This window comes from Elephas maximus, chromosome 26, assembly GCF_024166365.1.
Source record: "Elephas maximus indicus isolate mEleMax1 chromosome 26, mEleMax1 primary haplotype, whole genome shotgun sequence".
NCBI lineage: Eukaryota > Metazoa > Chordata > Mammalia > Proboscidea > Elephantidae > Elephas > Elephas maximus.
In genome coordinates this window covers 20,539,674-20,562,018 of record NC_064844.1, presented here as the reverse complement: position 1 = coordinate 20,562,018, position 22,345 = coordinate 20,539,674, and the positions used below count along the sequence as shown (strand labels likewise).

The following is a 22,345-nucleotide window of genomic DNA, read 5'->3' as shown; positions in this document are numbered from 1 at the left end:
CCACCCCCTCCACCTCGAGCTATCCCCCACCCCAGGCAGAAGTCAGCTTGGGAAAACTCGTCAATTCTGTAATTCTCTGCAACTTTTTTCTAACCTTTTGCCTGCCGAACTCTGCCTGGCTATCCCTCAGTCATGATTCGGTCCAGCATAAATGTCACTTTCTCAGAGAGGCCTTTTTTCCATCTCTCCTTTCTTTCCCTGCATCTAAATTAGTTCCTCCCTTTATGCTTTCTTTTAGTAGCCTGTTATTTTCCTTTCTACCGTTTGCAGTGATATATTTGGCTTTATTTCTGTCTTCCCCATCAGAGCTTATTTTAAGCTCCAGGGAGATAGGTTCCACATTTGTATTGTTCACCACTATATGTTTACTCTGTCTGATGTATGAAGAACTCCATATGTATTTGATAAAAGAGGAGAAACTAAGATTTAAACATATTAAAAGATGCAGAGTTGCACAATAAGATAATGACAAGATATGAGTTATCTAGTCCAGTCCAATTCCCTTTCAAATACCCATGAAACAATTACTAATTTAATACCTTGAAAATTGTATTTATTAAAAACCTTGACTCTCTTTCTTTTAAGATACGGTTATAGAGGAAAGGACTGTCGAGCTAATGTTTACCTTCTTCCTACCGGGGAAATAGTTTATTTCATAGCATCAGTAGTTGTACTATTTAATTATGAGGAGAGAACTCAACGACACTACCTGGGTCATAAAGACTGCGTGAAATGGTTGGTATCATTTAACATTTCTTCATTTTGTTTTTTCATTTTTGTATTTTTTAAATTTAGGTTTTTTGGGAAATTATTTCTTGTGGAGAGCTCAGGATTTACAGATATTATGCGGCATCCTATAGGAGAGCAGTGGTGGTTCAGTGGTAGAGTTCTTGTCTTCCACGCGAGAGACCCAGGTTCGATTCCCAGCCAGTGCACCTTACACACATCCACCTCTCGTCTGTCATTGGAGGCTTGTGTGTTGCCATGATGCTGAGCAAGTGTCAGTGGAGCTTCCAGACAAAGACAGACTAGGAAGAAAGGCTTGTCAGTCCCCTTCTGAAAATCAGCCAGTGCAAACCCTGTGGATCACAATGGTCTGACCTGCCACCAATCGTGGGGATGGTGCAGGACTGGGCAGTATTTTGTTCTTCGTACATGGGGTCCACTGTGTTGGGGCCAACTCAGCAGTATCCAGCAACAACATGGGGCATTCTATAGAATAAATTTTTGAAAGCGAAAAGGACTTATAGGCCCCAAAAATGGTTTGCGTAGTCTCAGCAACAGTAACATATATCCCTCATAAATATAGATTAGGACCACGTCTGCTTCCTCAGTTCCCTTATGTTTCATTTCTTCTGGCCGGTAGTGTCAAATGTATGTGGGGCACACCAGAGTTTGACAGATTTCTGAGAGCGGTTATTGGTTTTTAAATATTTATTAAGGATTTTCTCTATGCAGATAAACGTTGGACTTAAGGGGGTTTTTTTGTTTGTTTTCTGTTTTTTGTTTTTTTTTTTATAAAGAAATCATGGTTGAATAAGGATTATAAATATCCCAGAGAGCATCAAACTGTAAGACTCTGAGAACTCCGTTTAAATGCTTAGGGAGGCTTTAAAACTGCTCAATGAATTTTGTTACTCTTTAGTTGAATTCACTTATTTATTGCTTAGATACATTGTTTTGCAACATTTAAATGCTTCTCCTCTTGATGTTTAAACTATTCCAGCAACTCTGTCTTGAAAAAAATTAATATATGACTGTTAGGATATGATACAGATATTGTTAAACTTCTAGAGATTATTTAAATATTGCCTTATATACTTAGAAGGTAATATATGTACAAGGTTATTTGTTGCTTTATTGTTCGTGATGGTAAAGATTGGAAACAATGTAAACATCTCTCAGTTAGACCTCGGTGGATTATGCAGTACCCATGTGTTACTCTATAGCTGTAAAAAAGAATGAGGAAGCTCTTTACATATTATTGTGAAAAGATCCCCAAGATGTACATACTCTTAAATAAAAATATCGAGCAGAATATGTGCACACTGTTCTGCCATCTGTGTAAAAGTGGAAAATATATATTTACCCTGCCTTCTATATACTTAAAAGTTTTCTAGAATGAGCAATAAGAAGAAACCAAATATGTTTTCTGTTTGGGAAACTAGATAAGGCAAATGGGATCTTAGCAGATGTAGACAAGGTGGGAAAGAAACTTTTCTAAATATGTCTTTTTTTAGCTTTTGATATTTGAACCATGCGAATGTATTACCTAAGCTAGAGGTTTTAATTTTTTAAAAATTGTTTAAAAAGCAGTATCTTAATATGGCCAAATGTTAAGGTGTTAGATTTTTAGTTACCTTTAGTGTAGTTGACCTCAGTAGATACAGAACATAAACTATTTAAATCAGAGGCAGTGGAGTAAAAGAAATATTGATAAACTCTAGCCTCTTTAGTAAGCAAAGAAATTAAAATAAGATTGTCCATACCAGTCAAATTATCAGGTATTCAAAAAATATGATACTTAATATAGAGAAGTTGTAGCAAAACCTTTAAAACATCGTTATTTCTTATGACAATTTTAACTGATCCTATTTTGGGAAGTAATGAGCAATACCTATCAAGAAACATAAAAAAAAAATTTATATTCTCATTTGAGGTTACCTCTTGTTGCAAGACATAGAAAGGTTCTAGATATAGACATGGAGACATCTTTTTAAAATGTTTGCCAGTCACTCTTATGCAATTTGGGCATATATATTGCGCTATTTCCAATTTTTATTTAAAAATTTCTTGTCCCAAGTTTGAATTAAAGGAGTTCAGCATTAAAAAATAATTTAAAACATTAGAGGCACTATGTGTGTTAAGTGTTCAGCGATTTTTTTTTTGTAGAAAAGCTGTTTAGCCTGGAATATGCATAAGAATTATGTAACAAAATGGGAAAATACTTGTGTTCCCACCCCCCCCACCCCCACCCCCGATAATATACTGTTGTGTTTTTGGTGAAGGCTTACACAGCAGTTTAGGTTCCCAGTCAACAATTTCTACACAAGTTGTTCAGTGACATTGGCTACATTCTTCACAGTGTGTGAACATTATTGTTTTCATTCTGGTTGTTCCGTTTTAAAATACTTGTTTTAATAGATTTAAATCACTACTTACAAAACAGCACCTTAACTATAATAAAACCATGTCCATGTATACATATATACATGAACTAGAAATGACCTTGAACAACTAAACTGTTTAATTTGTTAACATGTCTCAGTTGTGGGTTAACATTTTCTTTGAATTTAGTGTTCCATTAATTTGTCTGTTTAGTTTAACAAAAGAAAAAGTGCAGCTGAAAGCTTAGGAAAGAAATCTTTCAGATAATGATGTTTGAGAGGTGTTTGATTAACTAAAGGAAAAAATTCCCAAAATGAGGTTTTTTATGATTAAAAATGATTTCTGTTAGAAAAATGTTGATACAAAGGCAGATTTCTGCTGCTTCACATATTTCCTGTATTTAAAATTATTGTTAATACTGCTTTTTAGCCTTGCTATACATCCTGACAAAATTAGGATTGCAACTGGACAAATAGCTGGAGTGGATAAAGATGGAAGGGTGAGTTATGCATTCTACACCTGGTAAAATTGCTGTTGGAATGGAACTGATTGTAATTTTAACCACAACCCATTTATTTTATTCTTCTAAGATTTAACTACTAAAAAATTTCTAATACAAGCGGGGAGAGGGGGAGATAAAACTTAAGAGAATCAAACTGTGTAAATATTTTTTTCAAAAAGTGGGTGTTCCCTCTAATTTGCCTGTAAAAATGGGAGGACTGATATACTTGTTACACTTCTCTTTGTTTATAAAAACTAATGGTTCCCAGCATCTACTGTAGTTTCCCTAAGTTCATAGACCTCTTTGTTTCATACAGGACTGAAACTAACAACACCTAAGGAATTTCAGTTACTGTTCAATAATATTAAATTGGCTTATAGCAAGTCCCTTCTTTCTAAGGATCAACAGTAAATATTGATTGATGATTACTTATTAGGATATGGGACCCTGGTGGTGCAGTGGTTAAGAGCTCGGCTGCTTACCAAAAAGGTCAGCAGTTCAAATCCACCAACCACTCTTTGGAAACCATATGGGGCGGTTCTGCTCTGTCCCGTTAGGGTCACTGTGAGTCAGAATCAACTTGGTGGTAACAGGTTTGTTTTTTTCCTTTGGTTTTTGTTAGGATATGTATGGCTGTACTCCTGACGTTCTGTGGCTTCAGTTTGCTTAGAGAAAAGGAGTGGAGGGGTTATATTAGATGACTTCTATGACTCAGTTCCAAATTCTTTTTAAGGACTATTAGCAATTTATTGGACATTGATTTTATACTGTCCTTTTTCCCTTGGAATGAAGGTAATGTTTAAAAGCAGGGTATCCAGGTCGAGTTTGCCTGGGTTGGAATCCTGGCTGTATCATTTAATAACTGTATAACATCAGGGCAGTTATTTAACTCTCCGTGTCTCAGTTCCCTCATCTGTTAAGTAGGGACCAGAATAGTACCTAGCTCGCAGGGTTGGTATGAAGATTGATTGAGTTAATGCATGTGAAGTACTTAAAATAATGGGTGGCATAAAGTAAACACTCAGAGTATTTGCTGCTGCTATTACTATCACTATTATTTTCTTATTTTCATAGTGTGAGAATACCTGTGTAAGATTCTTTGGAGCATTTTTAAATATAGTAGTTATTTTTTTTATTAGACGATTACCCAGCCCTATTACTTTAAAAAGATAGCAGGCAGTTCTTTGTGGTAGTGGTATTTATGTGCATCCACCTGAGTACCATTTAGGAGTCTCGGGGTGGTGCGGCTGGCTAAGCACTGGGTACTAACTGGAAGACTGGCACTTCAGACCTACCCAGAAGCACCTGGGAAGAAAGGCCTGAGATCTGTTTCCAAAAGGCCACAGCCTTGAAAACTCTGTGGAGCACAGTTCTGCACGCGTGAGGTCCCCGTGAGTGAGAATCAACTCCATGGCAACTGGTGAAAAAAGAAAAAAAGTACCATTTAGTCCTGCTATTGCGTTTCTCCTTTTGTTTTTCAGCCTCTGCAACCCCATGTCAGAGTGTGGGATTCTGTTAGTCTATCCACACTGCAAGTTATTGGACTTGGAACTTTTGAGCGTGGAGTTGGATGCCTGAGTTTTTCAAAAGCAGTGAGTAACCATTTTTAAAGACATGAACAAGTGGAACGAAGAAGCAGGAAAGATGCTAAACTCAGTTTTCTGTCTGTGTGTGCATAGAACACCCTAACCCTGGATTAAAAATGAAGTGTTAGCTGTTGCTTAACTCTGGCCAGCGTGTTAACCTAAGCGCTGAAGTACGTTAGTTTAGGTACAGCGCAAGATCTTACACTTACTTACACTCAGTTCTGTTCTGTGCTGAATTAGGGTCCCCGCGTAGTCACAGGAGATGGTCAGAGGAGTGCCCACACCGCCGAGTACAGTTTGAGACAGGCAGTAAGATACGTTTCTGCCTCAGCTCGAATCGAGAGATCTGTTTCATTTAGAAAATTCGCAGATGTGAAACTTGCCCAATTCTGCACAAATATTAGCTTTTCTTGGTGTCATTTTGGAGCAAGGGAAACATCAAACCTTTGAATTCACTGAAATCATGTATTATCTTGGTTCTTAATTGATGACCCCGTGGGTTTAAAATTCAGTGTCTAGCAATTTTATCTAAGCCTTAGGCCTTATCCTGGGGAAAAAATAAGACAGAATGTGCCTCATTTAAGCATTCTGTTTCTTCTTGAATTATATATAATTATAGGGTATACAGGAGATCTTCTACATGTTTAGGATTAATACTTTCTAATTTCAGGTCTTATTGGGCCCCTTTTATGCTTTAGAATGTAATACTCAGTATTCAGTTATCTCTTCGGTTCCTAGCTGTCAGCAACTATATTCTGAATTATGGAAGTTTGCTTGGGGACAAGGAAGAGGAGGAATTTTGCTGACTTGAGGGCACTGAATGTCAACCACCAAAAGGAGTCAGAAATTAGGAGAAAAACACTTAGAAAAGCAGGGAAAATGGCAGAAGCGACAGCAATACTTTTACTACTTTGGTTTTCAAAAATCTGTAACAGCAGCTGTTAATAGTGTTGTTGATACTGTTGTTGCACCATGCAGACCCTCATGGATTGCTTCGTACTCAAACTTTTCCTCGTTCAGTTAATCATCCCAGTAAATCATCCCAGTAAGTGCTGCCACACTGCACGTTACCACTTAGTCTTCACCACGGTGTTTCTCTTCCATGGACACTGTAAGGCATAGATCACAAATGGTATTGGGGGAAAAAATTGTTTACTATCACCCACAGTTCTTTTTCTTAAACTGGGAGACTTATATGAATGAAAATGGTTTCAGAAAAATAGAAAAGAATTTAATATATTGTTTATCTTATTTATTCATGCTAATATAAATCGGATATATCATGGAAAACTGAAATCAACAAACTTTGATTAGCCATTAAGCTTATTCCCTGAAATTATGTATGTTTCTTTCCACCTATCTCAAGGGAAAATAACTCGCGTACAGATGGCAAGATGGAAGCATAAATGCAGAAGGAGCTAGGGTGTCTTCAGAATGATTTATTTGCTATCTCTGAATGGTAGAAGAGTCTAGATGGCAAGAGGATGTCAACCCAGGGAAAAAATTAAAAAATAGAAAGGATTTCTTTAGAGAACCTTAATTATGTTGTCTAAAGGAAATAGTTTTAGTGAATAGTACTGTTGTGTTTCAGAGAGCCATGAGTTTAAAAGGTTTTTGATTGTCTTAATTTTGACAGTTTTAATAGTATGATATTTATCTCTTTGAAAGACCACCTCATCTAGGAGTTTTAGAATGCCTTTAATTGCCTTTTCCGTAGGACTCAGGTGTCTACTTGTGTGTAATCGATGACTCCAATGAACATATGCTAACTGTATGGGACTTGCAGAAAAAATCAAAAGTAGCAGAAATAAAGGTAAATAAAAAAAAAAAAATTTTTAATTGAGTACTAACTTACAGAGTACATTATTTGCTTTGCAGGTCTTTGGGACTGTATTGCATATCCTTAAGTTGCATGAGCACACCCATACTGGCCCAACCCCTCAGGCTTATTGATTTGTTATAACTCTTAATGGTGTTAACACCACACTCATACAAGATAAACTAGTCAAGCAACTTGAAGCAATTTCAGTGAAATTTCGGACATATTGTTGCTATTGAGGTGCTCAAGTAGGTGGATGTCTAATCTCAAAATTAAGACTGAACACTCTGCTTGGTTGCTTCTTGAATAACATACATTATTTAATTCAGTTCTTGAGGTTTTGAAAATCTGGAGGGAAAAATTTAACTTTATGAATATGGGTGATATAACTGAGACGCATATGCAGTGGTAAGTTTTTTGGTCTTGATTATGGTTGTGGAATTCTTTTGTAAAATCCTACAACACTTATAATTGTGTAGAATAGTGTGGGTCAGGCTAGAACTGTGGCTTGCAGGAGAGGATGTTAGGTGAGCATTGCAGCTTCATTGATATGGGTCAGAAATGGCCTTCTACCTCTGACAGGCTTTCAAAGGAATTCAGAGTGACAGTGAGCTAAAATAAACCTGTGACACATTTGCTGTACCCTTAAACAACATCACATTCCTCTTCAGCTGCCCTCTCTTAGCAGTTTTGTTTTGTATAAGCTTCAAATTTTCAGCCTGTTGGTTGAAAAGAGGCTACTTCTTGAGTTCTCATGTGTAGGATAATCTCTGAAAGAAGTAGAGTAGATCTTATTATACTTGAAAGGACTATAAAATGTCATAAAATCACAGACTTTAAAAAACATAAATGAAGACAGATTATCTTTCAGCCATCATTCAGAGTAATTTAACACTGAAACGTAGAGAAGTTGACTGAAGTGAGTTATGTGAGCCTTGTTCCATTGTAGTAAAGGCTACCATTGTAAGTGACTGCAAAACAGCTAAAGGTAACTTAATCAAAACAATGCATTGATTGATCATGTTTAGAGAGGAAAAGAAAATCTCTAGTAAAGGTCAGGAAGGGATTTTACCTCACGAATAACTTGATTCAGGGGCTAGATCACTGGATTCTCATTCTCCCCTCTTGTCTTCCCCTTGTGTGTTGACCTTCTTCTCCCTCTACAGTAGAATTACTCTAAATGGGCTCTCTCCTTGATTAAGTCACAAGGATTTGCGAGGGAAGGCTCAAGTGTAAGTTTTTAATTTATGTAAGTTTAAGATTTAGTAAGACAAATTCAAAACCTTCTTGACAGAAATTAAAGACCTTGAAAATGGAAGGATATACCATAATCATGAATAGAATACTCAGTATTGTAAAGATATTATTTCTCTGCATATTGATCTGTACATTCTAGAGTCAGAATCCCAGCATGATTTTTGTAGAAATTGACAAACTGAATATATGTGGAAATATGAAGGGGTAAGAATAATCAAGACAATCTGAAAGAAGAAGATTAAACTTGGAGTACTTAAACCATGAGATATCAAAACTGATTTTGTAGTTATTGTAGTCATTAAAATATTGTAGTGTTGGTACAAGGACAGACAAACAGCAATGGAAGAGAATGAAGAGTGCAGAAACAGACCCACACAAATCAGCCGCTTGATTTATGGCAAAAGTAACGCTGTAGTGCAGTGAGGGAAAAAATGATGTTTTCAGTGAATTGTACGGAATTCAATGGATGTAGAAAAAAAGTAGTCTTGGCCCCTACATCACAACATTCACAAAAATCAGTTTTAGATGGATCTGAGTATGAAAGGTAAAAGCAAAGCTTTTAGAAGGAAATATAGGAGAGCATCTTCATAAGCAGATTTCTTAAACAGGACACATAGAGTGAAAAAAAAAAAAAAAAGATAAACTATACTGTGAACTCCCTTTATCAAAAGACACCGTTAAAACATTCAAAGCCTGAGAGAACATTCGCAATACTTACTTCCAACAAAGCACTCATATCTAGACTCTATAGAAAACTACTGTGAGAAAAAGACAGATGATCCAATTTTTTTTTTTTTTAAGTCAAAAGATTTTAAAATGCACTCGACAAAACAAGGGGCCCAGATGCTTAATAAGTATATGAAAAGCCATTCAACCTCATTAGTTATCAAGAAAATCTATATTAAAACCACAGTGAGAGACCAGTATGCATCTGCCAGTAGCTTAAGTGGAAAAGACAAAAATACCAAGCAAGGTTGCTGAGGATATAAAACAGCTGAAATTCTCATATCCTGCTATTGGGCATGTAAGTTGGTACAGCCATTCTGGAAAACTGTTCGATATTACCTACTAAAGCTGAACACATGGTTATACCTTGACCCATCAGTTCCACTCGTAGGTATAAACCTAACAAATACATACATAAGTTCACCAAAAGAGAAGTAGCAACGCTATTTATAATAGCTGAAGAAAAACTACCCAAAGACCCTTCAGCAAGAAAATGAGTAAGTCAGTAGTGTGGTCTCCTTATACAAACTTTATAGCAACTAGAATGAATAAATCACAACATGGGCAGATCTCACAAATGTAATATTGTGCAAGTAAGTCAGACATGAAAGAGTACATTTTGTATGATGCCATTTAAATAAAACAGGGGAAAATAACCTTTGGTGCTAGAAGTCAGAATCATGGTTACTCGAGCAGGGTTAAGAGGTAGTGACTGGGAAATGTACCTGGGGTGTTTCTGGGATGTGAGGAATGTTCTGTTTCTTACTGTGGTTGCTGTACCGAGGTGGGTTCAATTTGTGAAAATTTAGCACACTGCGTACTATGATTTGTGTGCTTTTTTTGTATGTATATTATACTTCTATAAAAAGTTAAAAAATCAAAATATAAGGCTGTATCCATAATCAAGGTGATTTAATTTCATAAATACTTCAGTTTATATCTTGTGTGTCTTACCACTAACACCATGAGTGTGTATACTAGGAATATTTGTAGTTAGTTTTATAACCCTTGATCATCTCAGTTTGGCATAAGATTCAATGGTTAAGAAGTCTTCGTCCAGGTTGAAAACGAAGGACTGTTGAATCAATTTTTAAAAGACAGCGCCATTCTAAAAGAGTGATAAATGTTTTTGCTTTGAGATGAACACATTGTCTTTAAGCTTTACTTAGATCTGCTGAGTGTGTCTATATTTCCATACTAGTCAACGTGAGGGTTATATGGCAAAAGATGTTACTTTTCCTTCGGCTTATAACCTGTCCTAGCTACTGGAGGAGAAGCATTCAGATTAGATTTTGTTGTTTAGGATTTGCAGAAATGCTGGAGCCATGGAAAAGAAAAAAAAAAATTAGAGCCCTTTCAAGGGTCATTTTTTAAATGTAGAAACATAGTGTCATGGATTGAATTGTGTCCCCCCAAAATATCTGTCAGCTTGGCTAGGTCACAGTTCCCTTGTATGATTGTCCACCATTTTATCTTCTGATGTGATTTCCCTGTATGTTGTAAATCCTATCACTGTGATGTAATAAGATGGTTTAGCAGCAATTTTATTGACGAGGTCTACAAGATTAGGGAGTGTCCTAAGCCAATCTCTTCTGAGATATAAAAGCGAGAAGTGAGCAGAGAGACGGGGGACCTCATACCACCAAGAATGAAGAGCAGGAGTGCGTATCCTTTGGGCCCAGGGTCCCTGCACTGAGAAGCCCCTCAACCGGGGGAAGATTGGTGACAAGGACCTTCCTCCAGAGCCAAGAGGAGAAAGCCTCCCCTGGAGCCAGTGTCCTGAATTTGACTTGTAGCTTACTAGACTGTGAGAGAATAAATTTCTCTTTGTTGAAGCCGTCCACTGGCAGTATTTCTGTTACAGCAGCATTGGATGACTAAGACACATAAGATGTATTTTTTTTAGCTTGTTTCATTTATAAGATTACCATGTTGGCTTGCACTGAGGAAATGCTTCCATACACATGAAGTTCTTCATCTTTGCTAAGTTAAAAAAAAATGAACATTAGTAACCACTCTGCAGGTGTGCACCAGCTAACAGTGAACAGCTTCACAGGCATGTAGATTTCACTGCAGTATTAAGTTTGAATGGGTGATTTTACCAAAAATATGAGTTTAGTAAGAATTTAGTTACGATTTCCTAAATATTGTTTTGAAAATAATATTCTCAGTTAAGATAATTTCAGTGAAAGAACTATTAATTCCTTTGTGAGTCTCATGCGTGCTTTCTTCCTTTTTCCCTCCAAATCTTCAAGTTTTTTAAGAAAAACATAAAATCTCATTTTGCTTCGTTTTTGTTTTCCATTTCTACAAAAATCAATAATGGTATTTCTATATCTGCTTTTTTAAGGCTTCATTCTAAAGTATGAATCTCTAAATTAATACTTTATTGAATGAATGGAAAAATGGTCAGTAAAATTAGTACAAAAAAGATAGGGCTCTCTTTTTTTTATTTTGGTTGAAATGGCAGTATCTTTAAGACGATGTACATTGTGGTTGCATTTGATAGTTTTAGTATACTTTCTCCTAAATGTGTAGGAAATTAAAATAATTTAAAACTGAAGTTCCTATAAATCTTTTCCTAAGATAGTTATTATAAATACATAGCATGAAAGGTGATATAAATGTATAAGACTTCAAGTTTAAGTCATTATTCAAAAAATCTATTAAAATTTCTTAGGAAAATGGATCCTGGAAGAAAGAGCATTTTCTAAAAATTTTTTTCCTGTCTTTGGTTGTCAGTAGCTGTAATTGGCTCTTGACAGAGATAAGAATATACGTTCATCCAAAGCTTTATTTCTCTTTTCACAGACAACAAATGAAGTTGTTTTGGCTGTGGAATTCCATCCAACAGATGCAAATACCATAATAACATGTGGCAAATCTCATATTTTTTTCTGGACCTGGAGCGGCAATTCACTCACAAGAAAACAGGGAATTTTTGGGGTAAGAATCAAAATGTTATAAGTTCAGGAGTTATGTAAAATTTTAATTTTTTATTGTTGAGTAAGCATAAAATCATCATGCTGAAAGGGAAAACTAAAACTTACTGTTTCATTGTAGAAATATGAAAAACCAAAATTTGTGCAGTGTTTAGCATTCTTGGGAAATGGAGATGTTCTTACTGGAGACTCGGGTGGAGTCATACTTATATGGAGCAAAACTACTGTAGAGCCCACACCTGGGAAAGGCCCTAAAGGTACGGTATGGTCATATTAAAGTCATTTCTTTTAATTTTCACATAGCGCTATTGCAGTTTCATCTCTCACCCTAACCTGGAAAAAGAGAGCTGCAGTGGAACAATGTAAGAATATTAGATCAGTACCATCCAGCATACCTCTTGTTTTTAAGGTTCTTCATAGTGATCTTTATTTTATCTATATATTTATATTTGTATTTATACATAAAATACTACTTATCCAGCTATTTGTTAAGCGTGGCCTTCATCTGCTATTCTGAACCAAGTAGAGTCCTTTCCCTCAACAAGGTTATTACAAAATAGAGAGGCTGTGAATATATGTTAATTTAAAAGTATAAAGATCAACAAGGCAATCATCCTGATTTGTAGTGTTTTATGAAGCCTTCACAGAAGAGATGGCGTTTAAGCAAAGCCATGATAAATCTACAAAACTGCGGTAGATATGGAACCTTGATTCAAGTTTTGGGAAAAATTCAAGAAAGGCAAGAAGAGAGAAACAAATGACAGACATCCAGGATATTATGAATATATTTGTCGTGCAAAAATATTAACAGAAACAAGAAACAGTCTATTTGAAGGAAATACGATTTTTTTTTTTTAAAAAAGTGTTTTATAAATTCTCTTACTGGTTTAAACTATTATATACTACACCATTGAAAATTCAAGTAGGTATCAGTGATACGAATTTTCTAAGTCATCCACAAGAATTTTTAAAACTGAGTGAGGTCACCATGGAAGAGATAAGAGCTACAGGGGCTGAGGTGCCTTTATCTACATCCATAGTTAGGTGACTGGAAAAGAGCCTGCAGGGATTGCAAAGTGAGGTTTAAAAAGAAAAAAAGTTAAGAGGATAAAACTATTTGGTGTCACTGAACAAAAGAGGAGAGAGTTTCTAGAAGTATCAGTGTTATAGGAAGGTCAAGAGAAATAAGAACTGAGGAAAGACCATTATATTTGGTAGTTTGCAATTTCAGTAGAACATCGCTGCACTGGGAGAGATTAAGCACAGAATGACCAATTTCAAAATGGAGAATTTCGAGACTCCAAGTTGAAAAATAGAATGGAAAGTAAAGAGTTACCAGAATCAGTCAGTGGTCTTTTTAAGAATGTCTGAAGCCTGAGGGTACAGTGGAAAGGAGAAGATTAACAATCTTAGAGAGAGAGTGGGCGAATTGGGCATCAAAGAAAAGGTTGTCCTTGAAAAAAAGCAATAGCCTGTATCTTATCCCGAGGCTGGAGCTTCAGAGGGCTGAGATGCCTCCTGTGGGTAAGTGATGGAGGTCGTGCAGAAAGGCATTGCTCTCAGTAAAAGCAGCATCTGTGAAAAACACTGAAGTTTTTGTTGTTACTGGGTAATATGAGAACAATAGTAATACAGAATTGTAATAAAGAATTGACGCGTTTGAATTGTGATATTGGTGAAAAATATTGAATATATTGTGGACTGCCAGAAGAATGAACAAATCAGTATTTGAAGGAATACTCCTTGGAAGTGAGCACGGCGAGATTTGAGCTTGCTTATTTTGGACATGTTATCAGGAAAGACCAACCCCTAGAAAAGGATATGATAGTAAAGTGACAGCGAGGGAGGTCCTCAGTGAGATGGATTGACGTGGTGGCCAAAAACAACGGACTCAAACATAAAAAAGATCATGAAAATGGTGCAGGACTGGTCACTATTTCATTCTGTCGCACATAAGGTCGCCGTGAATTGAAGCTGACTTGACAGCAACTAACAACAACAGTAATATAGTAAAACATCACAATCAGAATTCAGATTATCTAGCTGAAATCCTTGATTTGTCTACTGAAATTGACCAAAGACATACAAATTTAGGGGCGTTATTTTCCAAATGTGGCACAGTGGTTAAGAGCTCAGCTTGGCTAACCAAAAAGTTGGCAGTTTGAATCCACCATCCACTCTTTGGAAACTGTGGGACAGTTGTACTCTGTACTACAGGGTCGTTTTGTGTCAGCATCAACTTGATGGCAGTGCATTTTTTCCCCCCAAACAATTAGTGATGAAAATCATCCTTATGAGCTTACTAACGCATGTGTCCAAAGACCTTTTCTTAACTGCTGTTGATTAGCTCTTCTTTACCCAACACAGTAACAGACGACAGGGTTAACTCTCCCCTGGACTCGCTGTAGAGAAATCTGTGATGGCAGAATGATGAGTGATAGAAAGGGAGAGGAGAGAAAAGAATAAACTCACAGTTAGTGCCTTTCTCCTTGTTCTTTTTCTCATTAAAGTCCCTCTTCCCAGCCCTACCACTAGATCTTGGCAGTCATTCAGATTTACCCCAAATCTCAGGATTTTCCTCAGAAATAAACTTATTCTTAAGCCCCAGTAGCACCCAGATACACAGGTCTACCTTGCCCTTTTCTATGATAGATGAAAAAATCAGAGGAGGGGCATCAAAGATAACCTTTTTTCACCCCCCGTTTTCCTTACTGTTTAAGAACAATAAAACTTTGGGGGGAATTATCCAGAGGACCATGATCCTCCTTCAGAGTAGAAGGCTAGGAGAGAAAAAACGGAGAGAAGAGGTGATGCGGAACCAGCCTGTGGTTGAGAAATTTCCCCTGGGGATTGACAAAACAGCATGTCCCAATTGTTCTTAGTCACCCGCCTCACCCTAAATGCGCACTTGCCTCTGTCTTTCTGGAGTCCCTGCATCAGACCCTGGAAGTCACCTTAAGTGATTTCTGAATAAGGAAACCCTGCTCCCCTGCCCAGAGGGAAAGACCCTGTTCACATGTCTGTCTACCTCCATGGACGTCCCAAGAAGGAGCACAATGTCTGTCATTTGGTACTGGCTGTTTGAAAATGATTTGTTAAACATTTTGTTAAGGAAATGACTAGTCTCACCTTTGGGTCTCAGTGTAGGAGTAAAAGTTGAGTTGTATTGATAAATGCACTATTTTCACTGAATTGTAGAATTGGAATTTAGTGTTATAGTTGCCTTATGATTGTCCAGATTCTTATTCTGAAATTTTTAGAAGATACATTAGTATTTCCCAAATCCATTCACCTGAATTTCTGAGCTTGGCAGTTCAATTGAATGAGGAGTATTCAGAAGTTAAAAAATTACCTAAGTTGTATTACCACCAGCCCTGATCTCAATCCTTGGCCGTGCATTTCGGGCTCTTTCATTAGGTTTAGGTTCAGAATTCACATATGAGAAAGATGGCAGTGGGTTGAGAGTTTCTCAGAAAAAATAAAGCTAAAACAATAGTATTGGCTACTGTGTTTCCCACTGATCCCTCTTTTCTCTTTCCTGGGCTCGTTTGTTCAGTGTCAGAAATGACAGGAACAGCACTGGATCTCAAAATATAGTTGCTGTTAAATTGCCGACATGTTTTCCTCTGACATTGAGCACGTTTGGGTATAAATGCACTCTTCGTTAGCCTCACTGTTTGTGTGGAGGTGGGAGGCAAAGAGGGGTTGTTTTTATTATGGTTAGTATCTGAGAAACTTGTGGCTTAGCCTCTGTGCAGAAAAAAATCTGTATATGCACAAACAGGAAACAGGAAATCTAATCTTGTAAACTGCTAGGCTACACAACACAGCCCTGTTACGGGCAACCTCGCCAAGAATTTTGTTTCTTTCTGTCTGGGGTTTAAATTCCTTAAGTATGGCTGGGAAGCTTTTGGTGAGTGCAATGAAGTAAATGTGCGAGCCCAGACCAGAACAGATGCCCTAAATTTTCATTTTCTAATTTTTGCCAAGAATTGATCCAGTTTACTTGTTCTCAAGTGTGACATTTGTACACCCATGGCAGTTTTTTCAGCCAAATTTTCAATATACTATGATATCATGTCTGATGAAAGGACATTTTTGGATAGCAGCAGTATAATTCCATAGCTAACCCTTTTACTTTGGTAAATAGGAGACAAACCAAAACCGTATTTTATGTCTCCTAAGCTTTCTGTATATTTTCCTCTTATTTCTAATTTTTTTCTTACCTTAAATGTAAATCCAATGTAATTTTCAGAGTAATTAGTATTTTCTGTTTTTTTAGTGGGTATCAGAGTGTTTATTATTTATCTCCTACTTAATGTAAAATAGTTCAAAACTTTTTTATGTATGAAATAATTCATAATTTTTTAAGTCGCATGGGAAAATTTGAGAGTAACTATGGTGCCATTAAAATATTCAACCATTCTAAAACCTTTGCCAAGTTTCTTTAAGGGACTAAGACGTCCTACCATTTTACCTGCTCTTCAAATAGTCAACATTGGCCCTTTTGTCCAGTTGCTAAGAATATAACATAAATTTCAAAGTTTCTTTGACATTTGATTCTGTAGTTAAACAGGCCCAGAAAGCCCTCCAAATATCTTTTATTTGGCAGACAAGATAAATTTGCTTTTTGTGGTAACCTTTGTTTCAGTTAGAGATGAGAAGAAAAGAGGGGGGGAGGGGGTTGCAATTACGCTTAGATAGACTTGACTGTGATTAAGCCTGGAGCTACAGTAGGTTTTTAAATTCAAGGGTAATTATTTTCCTTGGCAGGCATTTCAAATGTTATTTGGCTTAAACTGGGATACCAGAAATACAGGCCCATGAGAGAGAAATCTTTGTCTATAAATCTGTTTTATAGGTAAATATTATCTAAAAGAAAACTTTGGTAATTTGCTTAAACTTGAAGCACAAAATTTTTTTAGCTAAATTACTATTACGTCCTCTTTAGAAGGTGACTTTCTGGGTGGTGGGATTTGGGGGTAGGAATCTCACTGAGTTGGTCACTTGAATATTTTTATTTCCGATGAAGCATTCGTTCTTCAATTTTATTTTCTAACATTCCGTCCTTCTTGGAAGATCTTAGTATTGAACCACGTTTTTTGTTATGTTTAGACTCGTTGCCGTCCAATTGATTCCAACTCATAGTGACCTTATAGAACAGAGTAGAACTGCCCCATAGAGTTTCCAAGGAGTGGCTGGTGGATTCAAACTACAGGCGAGCTCTTAAGCAGTGTGCCACCAGGGCTTCTTTAAAAGTATGGAAGGCTGAATTAAGAACAGAAAAATTTTATTTTCCTACATTTTGATGGACAACTATGAAACCCCACGCCTCTACTTTTTGTAATTGCTTACGTGGTGTTTTCAGAATATCTTGTTAATTTGACCACGCATGGGAAAATAAGTTCTTTGCTTTTTCCTTTTTTAATGCCAAATAAAGCCAACAATACCTAGAAAATTAGATGTCCTTTATCTGTTGGTCACATGAGAATAGTGATAGTAATTAGCTGGCTGTCCCGCTGGACACAGTTGTGTTGCTCAGTGTTTAAAGCATTTTTAGGTGATGAATGTTGATTGAGAGGAGGCAGTTGACCTGAATAGCAAGTTTGCTGGGGTTCTGCTCCCAGCTTTACTGATGGGGCAAACTCTACCCCAAATCAGGTAAGTCCTTTCCTTTCTCCCTGCCAAGTACACCCATCTATTAAGTATTTGTACCACTAGCTCTCTCACACTGAGATAAAGTAATTTTAAGTCAGCTGTAGCTGAATTTATCAAGGATACAAAGTCGTACACATTTTAGTTAATTTTTTAAACCGGTTAGGTAGAAAGATGAGTAGAAATGAACAATCTCAACAACAGCTTTATTGAGATATAATTTGCAAACCATAAAATAAACTTAAAGTGTACTATTTAGTGGTTTTTAGTATCATCACAGAGTTGTGCAGCCATCACCACTGTCTAATTTGAGAGCATTTTCATTACCCTAGAGAGAAACTAATTCACAGTCACTCCCCATTCTCCCCTGCTCAGCACTCAGGCCCCAGCAACCACTAGTCTACTTTCTGTCCCTGGAATTTGCCTATTCTGGGCGTTTCATATAAATGGAATCATTAAAAATGTGGCCTTTTTGACTGGCTTCTTAGCATGATGTTGTCAGAGTTCATCTATTTTGTAGCATATGTCCATACTTCATTCCTTTTAGGCTGAATAAGATTCCGTTGTATGGATTTGCCACATTTTGTTTATCCCTGAGTTGATGGACGTTTAGAAAATGAACAATTTTTAAACATAATTTTTTCATTTTTCCAAGAGTCCTGTTTATTAACCCACTTTGGCTGTGTTTAATCAAGGCCCTACCTTCCCATTTTGAACCTGGTAACATTCTGCAAGGTTGGCTCTTGCACTGCCAGCTGAAGAGCTGCTCTCAGCAAGGTGGCATGAATACCAGAGAATAAGGGTTGAGCTCCGTTATCTTATCCTTACCTTTAAGAAACGGGAGCTGACTTTTTCTTTAAAGGGGAAAAAATATCACTTATTCCACATTGGATTTACTTACAAGATTTTTTATGTACCTGCCTTATCTTTCACTGGGTACTGGTAAAGTGCTGTGAGCGTACACGAAAGCGAGACTGTCATTTAGCCGTCACCCTGCTACACCTGGACCAGTTTTTGAACTATTTTTCTCCAGTGATTGGTCAAAAGCCACTGCTCCAAGCCTCCAGTATCCACTTCTGCCCCAGTACCTTCCCCGGTTCCCCTATATCTCAACAATTAAAGGGGGCAATCTTGGTACATCAGAAGGCCTCCAGGTCAGCAGTGGTGGTTAGATGTTAAATATCATGACTGTTAGTCACCATAGTAGAAAATGAAGGGCTTTTTGTAAAGTTAAAGGATCATTGAATGCGGAGTCCGGAGTCCTAATCACCGCCTTGTTACGAGCTAGCTGTGTGATCTTGGCTAAGTCATTTCATTTCTGTACTTCTGTGTCCTCAGCTCTAAAATGAGAAGTTAAGACCTACCCTAACGTAGCCTGTGTTGTCTGTGAAATTGTTATCACTACTGTCACAGATTGAATTATGTCCCTCCCCCCAAAAATGTGTGCATCAACTTGGTTTTGTCCCTGCTTCCCAGTACTGAGTGGTTGTCCTCCATTTTGTGATTGTAATTTTATGTTAAAAGAATCAGGGTGGAATTGTAACACCACCCTCGCTCAGGTCACCTCCCTGATCCAAGCTAAAGGGAGTTTCCCTGGGATGGGGCCTGCACCACCTTTTAACTCTCAAGAGATGAAAGGGAAGCAAGCAGAGAGTTGGGGACCTCATACCACCAAGAAAGCAGCACCAGGAGCACAGCACGTCCTTTGGACCCAGGGTCCCTGCACCTGAGAAGCTCCTGGACCAGGGTTTGATTGAGAACAAGGACCTTCTTTCAGAGCCAACAGAGAGAGAGAAAGCCTTCCCCTGTAGCTGATGCCTTGAATTTGGACTTTTAGCCTACTTTATTGTGAGGAAATAAATTTCTCTTTGTTAAAGTCATCCACTTGTATTCCTGTTATAGCAGCACTAGATGACTAAGACAGCTACTTTAGTTTACCTTTTGTGAGAAAATATTTTGAGATATTTTCAGAGTAAGTAAACATTGACATAAAAAAAGAGAATCCAATTCCTGGGCTCTGAATCTGGATGTGAAACCACCGGGTCTTGTATCGCTAAAGTGCATTCAGAAATGACAGGAGTTTACTCCAGTAAGAAGTAGGTGGGCATATCTTCACCTCTACGTTTGTTCTCATCTAAACTCCTGTAAGACAGGTTTGAGAATTCATGTGGACTTTCTGGTGGGGGCGATGGAGAGCTTGAAGAAGTATAAAGTGTAGGAAGTGGTATAGTTGTTGCTTGATGCATAAATCTGTGAAGAGCTCTGTGGCTTTCTTCCTCTCTGGTGATTCATTGTAAGCACACGGTTGTTTTGGTTTGACACTAGGTTTTCTGTGGACAATTATCACAAAAAACATTCACTTTTTTTTTTTTTTTAGTAATTTTTATTGAACTTTAAGTGAACATTTACAAATCAAGTCAGTCTGTCACATATAAGCTTATATTACACCTTACTCCATACTCGCATTTACTCTCCCCCAGTGAGTCAGCCTGCTCCTTCCTTGCGGTCTCTCCTTTCGTGACAATTTTGCCAGTTTCTAACCCTCTCTACCCTCCTATCTCCCCTCCAGACAGGAGGTGCCAACACAGTCTCAAGTGTCCACCTGATACAAGTAGCTCACTCTTCATCAGCATCTCTCTCCTGCCCATTGTCCAGTCCATTCCATGTCTGATGCGTTGTCTTCGGGGATGGTTCCTGTCCTGGGCCAACAGAAGGCTTGGGGACCATGACCGCCGGGATTCCTCTAGTCTCAGTCAGACCATTAAGTCTGGTCTTTTTATGAGAATTTGGGGTCTGCATCTCAGTGATCTCCTGCTCCCTCAGGGGTTCTCTATTGTGCTCCCTGTCAGGGCAGTCATCGGTTGTGGCCGGGCACCATCTAGTTCTTCTGGTCTCAGGATGATGTAGTCTGTGGTTCATGTGGCTGTTTCTCTTGGGCTCATAGTTATCATGTGACCTTGGTATTCTTCATTCTGCTTTGATCCAGGTGGGTTGAGACCAATTGATGCATCTTAGATGGCCACTTGTTAGCATTTAAGACCCCAGACGCCACATTTCAAAGTGGGATGCAGAATGTTTTCACAATAGAATTATTTTGCCAATTGACTTAGAAGTCCCCTTAAGCCCCATAGTCCCCAAACCCCCGCCCTTGCTTCACTGACCTTTGAAGCATTCAGTTTATCCCGGAAATTTCTTTGCTTTTGGTCCAGTCCAGTTGAGCTGACCTTCTGTGTATTGAGTATTGTCCTTCCCTTCACCTAAAGTAGTTATTATCTACTAACTAATCAGTAAATAACCCTCTCCCACCCTCCCTCCCTCCCCGCCTCGTAACCACAAAAGTATGTGTTCTTCTCAGTTTATACTATTTCTCAAGATCTTATAATAGTGGTCTTATACAATATTTGTCCTTTTGCCTCTGACTAATTTCACTCAGCATAATGCCTTCCAGGTTCCTCCATGTTATGAAATGTTTCACAGATTCGTCACTGTTCTTTATCGATGCGTACTATTCCATTGTGTGAATATACCACAATTTATTTAACCATTCATCCGTTGATGGACACCTTAGTTGCTTCCAGCTTTTTGCTATTATAAACGGAGCTGCAATAAGCATGGGTGTGCACGTATCTGTTCGTGTGCAGGCTCTTATTTCTCTAGGGTATATTCCCAGGAGTGGGATTTCTGGGTTGTATGGTAGTTCTATTTCTAACTTTTTAAGAAAACGCCAGATAGATTTTCGAAGTGGTTGTATCATTTTACATTCCCACCAGCAGTGTATAAGAGTTCCAATCTCTCCGCAGCCTCTCCAACATTTATTATTTTGTGTTTTTGGATTAATGCCAGCCTTGTTGGAGTGAGATGGACTCTCATCATAGTTTTAATTTGCATTTCTCTAATGGCTAATGATCGAGAGCATTTTCTCATGTATCTGTTAGCTGCCTGAATATCTTCTTTAGTGAAGTGCATGTTTATATCCTTTGCCCATTTCTTGATTGGGTTGTTTGTCTTATTGTAGTTGAATTTTAACAGAATCATATAGATTTTAGAGATCAGGCGCTGGTCGGAGCTGTCATAGCTGAAAATTTTTTCCCAGTCTGTAGGTGGTCTTTTCACTCTTTTGGTGAAGTCTTTAGATGAGGATAGGTGTTTGATTTTTAGGAGCTCCCAGTTATCTGGTTTTTCTTCGTCATTTTTGGTAATGTTTTGTATTCTGTTTATGCCTTGTATTAGAGCTCCTAACGTTTTAGTCTTTATGTTTAGGTCTTTGATCCACTTGGAGTTAGTTTTTGTGCATGGTGTGAGGTATGGGTCCTGTTTCATTTTTTTGCAAATGGATATCCAGTTATGCCAGCACCATTTGTTAAAAAGACTATCTTTTCCCCAATTAACTGACACTGGGCCTTTGTAAAATACTCACGTTTTAAAAATTATTCATTGGAGAAAAATCTCTTTAACAGACCTGAAAAATGTGTGGTATTTCTCTGTTCTCTTCAAACCAGAACATAAATATTTTTATTATACAGGTCCTTCCTTTAATTAAACTTTGCTGATGCTATTTCGTGCTAACTGTAGTATTGTTCAACAGATATTAATTGGAATAAGGGATAGTTTGTTACATACCAATTTATGTGATATATTAAAAATGGATAAAGAAAAATGAGTACAGAGGATTCTTTTTTTTTTTTTTTTTTTAAATGAAGCTTCAGGACAGTCTTTCAGTCCATGTTCAATGTTGGCATTGGGAATATGC

General features: G+C 37.5%; 1 protein-coding gene across 3 annotated transcripts in view; it reads left to right on the top strand.

The window, feature by feature from the left end:
- The window catches only part of EML4 (EMAP like 4), a 201,343-nt gene that overhangs the window by 143,338 nt on the left and 35,660 nt on the right, over nt 1-22,345 (top strand). For all 3 annotated transcript variants that reach the window (XM_049870526.1, XM_049870524.1, XM_049870525.1), the window contains 6 exons: nt 586-735; nt 3,538-3,607; nt 5,092-5,202; nt 6,914-7,009; nt 11,810-11,944; nt 12,062-12,197. In XM_049870526.1, the coding sequence (XP_049726483.1) occupies nt 586-735; nt 3,538-3,607; nt 5,092-5,202; nt 6,914-7,009; nt 11,810-11,944; nt 12,062-12,197 (698 nt within the window). The remainder of the gene's footprint in view (nt 1-585; nt 736-3,537; nt 3,608-5,091; nt 5,203-6,913; nt 7,010-11,809; nt 11,945-12,061; nt 12,198-22,345) is intronic.